This window comes from Argopecten irradians, chromosome 2, assembly GCF_041381155.1.
Source record: "Argopecten irradians isolate NY chromosome 2, Ai_NY, whole genome shotgun sequence".
Lineage (NCBI taxonomy): Eukaryota > Metazoa > Mollusca > Bivalvia > Pectinida > Pectinidae > Argopecten > Argopecten irradians.
This window is the reverse complement of record NC_091135.1, coordinates 60,611,001-60,620,637: the sequence shown is the minus strand read 5'-3', so window position 1 is coordinate 60,620,637 and position 9,637 is coordinate 60,611,001. Positions and strand designations below refer to the sequence as shown.

At 35.6% G+C, this 9,637-nt stretch overlaps 2 protein-coding genes across 2 annotated transcripts in view; both read right to left on the bottom strand.

Moving 5' to 3' along the window:
• Nucleotides 1-264: 264 nt before the first annotated feature.
• On the bottom strand, nt 265-1,044 carry LOC138316763 (uncharacterized). Its single transcript, XM_069258420.1, has one exon. The coding sequence runs from the start codon at nt 1,042-1,044 to the stop codon at nt 265-267; it is 780 nt and encodes a 259-aa protein (XP_069114521.1).
• Nucleotides 1,045-1,720: 676 nt separating this feature from the next.
• The window catches only part of LOC138316130 (multidrug and toxin extrusion protein 1-like), a 28,697-nt gene continuing 20,780 nt past the window's right edge, over nt 1,721-9,637 (bottom strand). Inside the window, exons 9-18 of the mRNA XM_069257650.1 lie at nt 9,133-9,230; nt 8,808-8,921; nt 8,505-8,572; nt 7,958-8,066; nt 5,979-6,054; nt 5,593-5,662; nt 5,207-5,339; nt 4,826-4,920; nt 4,545-4,599; nt 1,721-3,273 (exon numbers count right to left, since the gene is read on the bottom strand). Coding sequence (XP_069113751.1) covers nt 2,768-3,273; nt 4,545-4,599; nt 4,826-4,920; nt 5,207-5,339; nt 5,593-5,662; nt 5,979-6,054; nt 7,958-8,066; nt 8,505-8,572; nt 8,808-8,921; nt 9,133-9,230 — 1,324 coding nt within the window. The 3' untranslated portion in view covers nt 1,721-2,767. The remainder of the gene's footprint in view (nt 3,274-4,544; nt 4,600-4,825; nt 4,921-5,206; nt 5,340-5,592; nt 5,663-5,978; nt 6,055-7,957; nt 8,067-8,504; nt 8,573-8,807; nt 8,922-9,132; nt 9,231-9,637) is intronic.

Genomic DNA, 9,637 nt, shown 5'->3' with positions numbered 1-9,637 from the left:
CTCAACTGCAAGCCTCACTCACACAGTGTTTAGAGATGACACTCCAAGGTTTGGCACCCACACAGCGTTTAGAGATGACAATCCAAGGTTTGTCACCCACACCAGCCTTAAGAGATGACACTCGAAGGTATGACACCCACACATCATTTAGAGATGACACTCCAAGGTTTGGCACCCACACAGCGTTTAGAGATGACACTCCAAGGTTTGACACCAACAAAGCGTTTAGAGATGACACTCCAAGGTTTGTCACCCACACAGCGTTTAGAGATGACATTCCAAGTAAGGTTTGGCACCAAGACCAGCATTTAGAGATGACACTCCAATGTTTGGCACCCACACAGCGTTTAGAGATGACACTCCAAGGTTTAACACCCACACAGCGTTTAGAGATGACACTCCAAGGTTTGACACCAACAAAGCGTTTAGAGATGACACTCCAAGGTTTGGCACCCACACAGCGTTTAGAGATGACACTCCAAGGTTTGACACCAACAAAGCGTTTAGAGATGACACTCCAAGGTTTGTCACCCACACAGCGTTTAGAGATGACATTCCAAGTAAGGTTTGGCACCAAGACCAGCATTTAGAGATGACACTCCAATGTTTGGCACCCACACAGCGTTTAGAGATGACACTCCAAGGTTTAACACCCACACAGCGTTTAGAGATGACACTCCAAGGTTTGACACCAACAAAGCGTTTAGAGATGACATTCCAAGGTTTGGCACCAAAACCAGCATTTAGAGATGACACTCCGATGTTTGGTACCCACACAGCGTTTAGAGATGACACTCCAAGGTTTGGCACCCACACAGCGTTTAGAGATGACAATCCAAGGTTTGTCACCCACACAGCGTTTAGAGATGACATTCCAAGGTCTAACACCCACACAGCGTTTAGAGATGACACTCCAAGGATTGGCACCACACAGCGTTTAGAGATGACACTCCAATGTTTAACACCCACACAGCGTTTAGAGATGACACTCCAAGGATTGGCACCATGACCAGCATTAAGAGATGACACTCCGATGTTTGGCATCCACAGCGTTTAGAGATGACACTCCAAGGTTTGGCACCACACAGCGTTTGCACCAGAAGTGTCTACTACACAAACCAAGGCTATCTTGTCACTACAGCAGGACAAATCACTAGAACAAGAGCATAAATGTTCACTCTGCTGCAAAATTACGTGTGCCAAATGGTTCTTGATAAGACAAAGGAAAGAAAGAGATGAGAACCAAGAGATGAACCACATTTAGAGACAAATATAGAATAACCGTATGTTCATGAGTTATTGGAAACCATCCAGAGAATATATCGAGTACACAGCGTACATACTACTGAAGGCCACCCACAATGACATTAGCAAACTAAATGTAAACAAATTTATATTACAATTTAGAATGACATTTGGTAATCAAGAAGTTGCATGTATGCGTGATGTCATTTATCACAGGTCTGATGAAGTCACTATTTCTCTGTAAGATGTTATATGCACATACTATTTACAAATGTAACTTTTTATAATATTGTAACGACGCCAGTGATATCCGCTATTCCATGTACAGGTCCAATCCAGTTGAGGTACGACGATCCGTACTCGCACGTTGCCTAGCTCTTCTCCAGTTTACAATTTAATACAGCCAGAACTTTATTCCTCGTGTTCTCGTTAAAACTAGGAAAAGACAAATACGGACATACATTGTACAACAATAACCAGGACTAAGCATTTATTCGTTATATATCATGTTGCAATTACATAATTATCTTGATTGAATCAACACTACTGCTTTGTACATATTTATTTGTGAGATGATGAGAATCACATGATCAGTCCGATATCGCTTCGCCAACGACAATGTAAGATCTGATATTCGGTGAGAGATCCAAAGTCAATAACCAATCTGCTATAGAACTCGGTGTTAAACAGCTACAGTTAACGTAGCACTGTCTTCAACAGTTACAGATAATGAGACTTTGTCTTCAACAGTTACAGATAATGTAACTTTGTCTTCAACAGTTACAGATAATGCAACTTTGTCTTCAACAGTTACAGATAATGTAACTTTGTCTTCAACAGTTACAGATAATGCAACTTTGTCTTCAACAGTTACAGATAATGTAACTTTGTCTTCAACAGTTACAGATAATGGAACTTTGTCTTCAACAGTTACAAATAATGTAACTTTGTCTTCAACAGTTACAGATAATTTAACTTTGTCTTCAACAGTTACAGATAATTTAACTTTGTCTTCAACAGTTACAGATAATTTAACAGTTACAGACAATGTAACTTTGTCAGAAACAGTTAGAGATAATTTAACTTTGTCTTAAACAGTTACAGATAATGTAACTTTGTCTTCAACAGTTACAAATAATATAACTTTGTCTTCAACAATTACAGATAATTTAACTTTGTCTTCAACAGTTACAGATAATTAAACTTTGTCTTCAACAGTTACAAATAATGTAACTTTGTCTTCAACAGTTACAGATAATGTAATTTTGTCTTCAACAGTTACAGATAATGTAATTTTGTCTTCAACAGTTACAGATAATGTAACTTTGTCTTAAACAGTTACAGCCAATGAAACTTTGTCTTTAACAGTTTCAGATAATTTAAACAGCTAAAGATAATGTAACGTTGTCTTAAACAGCTACATTTAGCGTAGATGTGTCCAATGAACGCGAAATATTTCCTCAAAAAATATACCGCAACCTAATGGTTATTCTAAATGACCTAATATAATATGTATTTATCTCTAAAACGTTATGTTGGCTACTCCAATGTTCGTTTTCAGGCTGTTGATAAATTTAGCTGAGCTGTTGAGAGCTAAGTCTAAAATACCAGACTCATTCAGAGCCGTAGCAACGTCAAAATTGTACTTAAATGTGTCGTCTACTCGTTGGTCGAGAAGCAGCTTCAGGAAAATGCTTCCAACTAACACAACCACCAGTAAGAAAACCGTCGCCACACGAGACAGAATCAGCATCTTTGTATCAAGACTCATCTCATCCTTGTCACTGATGACATCACCATTGTTACAGTTGAAATCTGCACTCGTCAGTCGAATGTCATCTCCATGGAGTTCATTTATCTCATTCATATCAACCAGTTCATAAGTGAGAGATCCGTTTGCCTTTCCAGTCAGCGCTGAACCATTTATTGCTCCTGGTGGAACAGATCCATTTAGTTCTCTAAGCTTGTAACCATTGGCAATAATTTTTTGGTCGTCTGGTAGGTTGCTTTTGGTAGGGAAGTTGCCACCTGGATAAAAAAAAATAAAAATATAAAATTTCATTAATTTAATTGAAATGAAATAGACTGAAATTGATTTCTCCTATTGCAGAGAGAATCATCACAGAGGTGAATGCTCAAGACCTAAAGTGAGGCGTGTCAAGGGAGGCGTTAGGAAGATTAAAGTCAGTTACGAAGAATAGAAAAGATAACGTCCTAAATGAAGTCGCCTTTTACGATCATGCATTGGGGCAACAGACAGGTACAATTTTAACCGCCTTCCTACAAGTCTTTCTACATTTGAAAAGCGACTATGTATTGCGGTAAATAAATTTCGTGTAAAACAGAAAGCTTAGTTTATTGTCATGACTTATACTTTCTTTAACACGGTAACATCTATCAATGCTGCGAATAATTCTGCAGATATTCAATCGTTCAATGTGCGCCATTGGTACATCAGTTTCAATTCAGGAATTGAAGAGAGGAATACGGCTTCTGAATTTGTCCTTGGGTAACATTCAGTATGTGTGAAACAGGATTTACGTAGAGTAAGCCGCAAGCCAATCCATATCTCGATGTCAAATGACCGTACTAAAGGACAAATACATTCTCGTTCAATAAAGTTGTATAGTCAACGTACCATCTGGAATATTATACTTCCCCGTCTTTCCACCCATAGATATATCACCCCAAACCATTACTGACCCGCCACTTAAACGACATTTCACACGAATTCAACAAAAACCTAGTATGTCTGTCAGAACTGACTGAATCGCTTGCCGACGAGCACAGAGTTAGTTTGGGCTTAAACACAACTCCATGAGATTGTTACCTTAGAGTTACGCACAGCATCGATCAAAAGTCTTAAGGAGAAATTGTACCGTCTTCTGTAGAATTATTGAAACCTATGATTGACGTTACCTTGTCATTTATTCTGAATATGTCACAAAACGAAATTGATTTACAGAGTCATAAGTAATTCCTAATTGAATCGGGGTATTCTCTCCTCGTGCACATTTGCCCATTTAATAATTTAGGTTTGCGTAATCACTGGTATTGAAGAAAGACTTTTGCGAAGAAACATAATGTCAACACTTATTTATTTGGTAAAATGCTAGTTAAAATTGGGACTCTCAACACCATTTTCTCAGGGTATATAAAGTGTTTTGTAGATATGTTGTAGATAACTTGAACAGAGCGAAACACAAATTAATTTTCTTTCACTGGACTGATATGGGTTATGCATTAATTATTAGACATTTATTCTGTTACCGCTAGAGTTGTTTAGCATTCTATCATACCTTTGATATCGTTGTATAATATGACGTCTTTCACGATCCCAGCCCGGCCCTGTGCCTGTCGAGTATAACAATATTATATATCGTTTGAATGTTCTAAAATCCAATTCAAAATATGGAGATTCAAGTATCAAATTGACTTCATACAAAAAATGTACAAGAAAACTTTGAGGATATATTTCAATGATACTTGATATAATTTTTTATAATAACGGATATTTTATGTTGTATATAAATAAATAGGTTTTCTTTATTAATAAACCAATACATTGATGATCGCCTACCTTTTTCACCTCATCCTGCCAATCCAGACCCTGAGCTTTAATGAACAGTAGAACGGAGTGTATAAATACGCCGATACATGATCCCCACCAAGCTCCTGAAATAGATGACAGATCATATACTTCATAAAAGTTGGATAACTTGTGCACATTCAATATGGGGTTAGGGTTATATAACAATATAAATTTTGTACTACCTCGCTCATAAACATTACTGATTTATAGTAGTATTAGTACACTTATCAACATTTTGTTCATTTTGACACAGAACGAATTAAGCCTCTCGATGTATGTTTTCTTATGTAATATATAGTATTCACCGAATTTGCAAGACTGTTAAGATTAATTGATATTACGGTAATTGATTGACAGTGCGTTTCTCACCTTCGTCCTCGAGTTCTGTGAGAAGCAGTAGTGGAATAGATATAGATAGGGACACGACGTAGAAGGAGAAAAAGCTGGAGAGTGCTCCGTATATCTGGTGGCCGGCTCCCCTCAGCACGCCACACAGGATCTCCTTCAAGAGGCAACGATGTACAATGTAAAATGTTCATGTCAATCCCAATCGGCATATAAAAGTCTAAATCAACTCATGTTGTATCCATTAATGAACAATGTACTGTTCTGGATAGCTTTCTAACGAACACCTTTCCTTGTATCATTCTAATGGTATCATACTGTAGTGTACCGATTTATTTATGAAACTTGTCAATGGCTGCCATAATTATTGTAAACATGTATAACTAATAACCGTAATTCCCCCGACTAACCTTGGTATGTTGAAAAATTTCATAAATTGCTGCGATGATAAGCAAAGTAGAAGTGAGAATCTGTACCTCTCTGAAACATCAATTATGATACCAATTGCAAACATATATATATATATATTTAGATTGCATAATTAATCAGATATGTTCGCTATGATTTGTCATCCTTTACACAGACAGCGGTTATCTATATGCATCTATTATAAAGTTGATATGTACATATAGGTTGTAAAGAATGTTATAGCTATATCCTGACCGCATGTGTCCCATTATTGCACGAAATCGATTTATGCGATCGCGTCAATGCACGATGTCAAAAAATAATGAAAGACATCGTTTTCGCCATAATTGTACATGGTATCCAAATTTGGTCCAACAAAAATACTCACAGATCAGGGGTGAAAAGCACGGGGATAGCGTCCTTACATATAAACGTTACCACAGCAATAATCGTCGCTTCTGTAACTGTAAGGACATGCTCCAAAGTTAGCATAGATAACGAACAGAAACATATATACATAGAGATTGGCAACTCCTCCATTTTTACGATCGGCAGATGTACCTCTGTATGTGCTTAGGGGTTTTTAGATAAACTCTTAAATAGTTGAATATAGTAGAATAACTTTGATATGTTGTAAAAGTTCAGTAATTTCCAGATGGTTTGAGTACGATTTTGGATAGAAGAAATAATATTTTAACTTATATATTAATAAAGCAAAACACACTTCCGGTTTTGAATGCCTGGTTTTCGAAAAACCAGGTAAAATTGCCTATTTTCATGCTTTCAAAAATCATATTAAATATCATCATTCGGGAAAACTAATCACAACAAACCGTTATATAATGTTTAAACTTTGTGTTGATGCAAAAACAACTTGTTTAAAAGAATACACTTAAAATGCCTACAAACCGGAGGTCCCTCTGCCTGTCAACATATACAAAGAAGGAGTTTCCAATCAAACAATGTAATTGTTATGACGAATGAAAGAATGGCAGAGTGAAAGATGTGCTTGGAAGATAACTATATCAATAATTCATGAATATGTGATTAATGTAAAACTGATGTATTCTTTGACAAAAAAATAAAAAAATTACAAAAAAAAAATAAATTGAATAAATGTTAAGAAAAATGGGGAAAAAAAAGGAGTTTCCAATCTCTATGTATATATGTTTCTGATAACGAATGTAAAGAAATGAAACGTATTATTTTCTACGATGGCCGAGAGCGGCCTGCCATTATTTTTTATAAAATAAAAATGTCATGACACTTTTTAGTCGAAAAGTGTAGGGCAAATATTTTTTTAATAAAAAAAATCTGTCATGACACTTTTAAGTCAAAAATTGTCGGGCAAATATTTTTTTAATAGAAAAAAATGTGTCATGACACTTTTTGACTTAAAAGTGTCATGACAGATTTTTTTTTATTAAAAAATATTTGCCCGACACTTTTCGACTAAAAAGTGTCATGACATTTTTATTTTATAAAAAATAATGGCAGGCCGCTCTCGGCCATCGTAATTTTCAGTACTACACCAGCACATTTATAAGATTTATAAACATCCAGCTCGAAACAAACATTTCCATATGCTTAGACATTTATGTTATTACATGACGCCAAAATATGATGTCGTCAATAAAAATGCCGTCTCTGGTTACAGTGTAATGATTAATTTGTTAGAAAAATACTCATACACGGAATAAGATTAAATTTTAAAGATTATCTTGAATATCTTTATATTTTAAAAGTTAAAACGAGTGCACCTACGTCATAAACTAGAGTCGATTATACTATGTGATTTGTTGTGTATCTCCATGACACAAACATGCTAACAATTGAATTTGATAAATAAAATAGAACAGGTGCAATGTATTTTGTCTACTACGTACGAGTTATCTTTGACACTAAAATTTGAAGTTGCAACATTGTAACAAATGCACATTTATTTTCGCTGAATGTTATTTTTCCTAAGTAAAAGAACAATAATTTAAAGATGCCCACCGCCGACAGAGCATAAATGGCATTCATCAGTAGAACAATAATTGGTGTTTAAATCTTGTATATATGATGTCTAATTAACACAAAAAATAAGATAATTCATTTTGCCTTTGGTGGATGCTCAATCAGTACTTCAATCCATATAGGATACAGTGCCACGGATTTTTTTTCGGGATGCAATAAATTATTTTTTGTATTTTCAACTTGAAGTAAAATTAGAAGCTCAAACTTTTCAATGGTGGTAATGGTGTAAAGTAAGTAACTTTTGTAACTAAAGAAAAATACTAAATCGTCTGCTCCTGTTTTTGATAGTTGAAAAAATATCAATTGTCAGCGGTGGAGCATCTTTCATTTATGCGGAAAATATATTACCTCCGACGAGTAAAACCACTCGATATGCAACTTTCGCTTTCATAGCATCGCCAGCTCCAAGGTGATTACCCACAATAACTGAAGCGGAAGTCCCTATCGCGTACGGAACCTTCAACATTGGGAAGGACAATACAGAGCGGGGCACAGTTAATGTCTCCTTTAATTTGTTTGGTAAGTAAAGTTAATTGTCTGACTACTTTATCTCTAGGGTTGGTAATCATGTGGTTACACAACAAATAATCCAAGTTTCAATGAAAACAAATTCTGGAAATTTTTAGAATGTCGTCTTGACATAGTGTTACGTTTAAAATGAGTATTAAAGCAAACAAAAAATCAACATCAATAATAACAACAACACAAAAATCCCTTCATTCCTTCAAGTCACTGTTAGATGATTCCAAATTTTGGAAATCGTGTACCACTGATCACAAATCGCAGAAAGCATTAATGTACTGATATCTCTGTGTTGCGATTTGATTTTAAATCACTCACAAATATCGGCAACATAAAAAATATACATCTTATACTAACAAGGTTTGAGTATTACCATTAAGGTCAATGTAGCAACGTTGTATACAATTGTAAATGCCGCAAGCTGAGTAGCGCCGAGTAGTCCTACAAAAAAGGTAAAAATGATACTATCTTATGTTTTTTATAGTAGTCATTTCCTTTCTTTACCATTCTCCAAGCCGACAGCTTTATTTCAATCTACATCTTTTGCTATTGATACAGCATAATACATTCAAAACCATTCCAATAAATATGTTTTGATTGATGGAATTAAATTAAAAAATTGTTAACTTTATTTTCGAATATGTTTTTATGATTGTAATTCTTCTATGTATACTACCTGAGAGAAATACTAGGATTTCATAACACCACCATTCCAAGCACAACATCAGCATTCCAGCTATTGCCAGTGTGAGGTAGGTACCCCACTCGTACAAACACTCTCTACTCCAACCTATGAGTTTAATCATATATTGTATTATGCATGATAAAACGAAGTATAATGGTTTTGGTTTACAAAACATTTAGTGAGTGGACAGACAAACTGTTTGTATTGGTGTTGATATCGTATTTTTCAAGAGGGGAAGGAGTCGTATTAAGAAAAACAGAAGAAATGAGGAAATTCTTGCTCATACTTCGATATGCACATTTACCTGTCCATGTACTGTTCCATGTATCTTTGTAGATTCCAGCAACTAAAATGTAGATCACTTGTACGACTGCAAATATCCATCGTCCAATACCTAGTGCTAGACCAGCCCCACTGTATAAAAGCGTATTGTGCATAAACTTTATTAATTATACCATAAACTGTTTATAAATGGTATCAAATACCGCACCGTAACCTGGCAGGAATATCAGTATTTGAGTTATCACTTAATGTACGTGATAAACAATTTTGCGTGACGATACATTAGGGTCAGATGCAAATGTCATTGTTTGTTTACCCCAGTGTGCATTTGTGCAACTTTACATATGTATTTTATTGGTTCACTTTTAGATTTGAGCTCTTTATCACCAGTCAATCCAGTGCAGCTAACTATAAGACACGAATACAAAATGGTGTGGTTATCACAGAGGGCCACATAACCGCCATCCTCCATACTCCAGGGGTTCCGATCACTTAAGATCTCTACACCTCTGGACTATCTCATAGTAAAACTAAAGGCA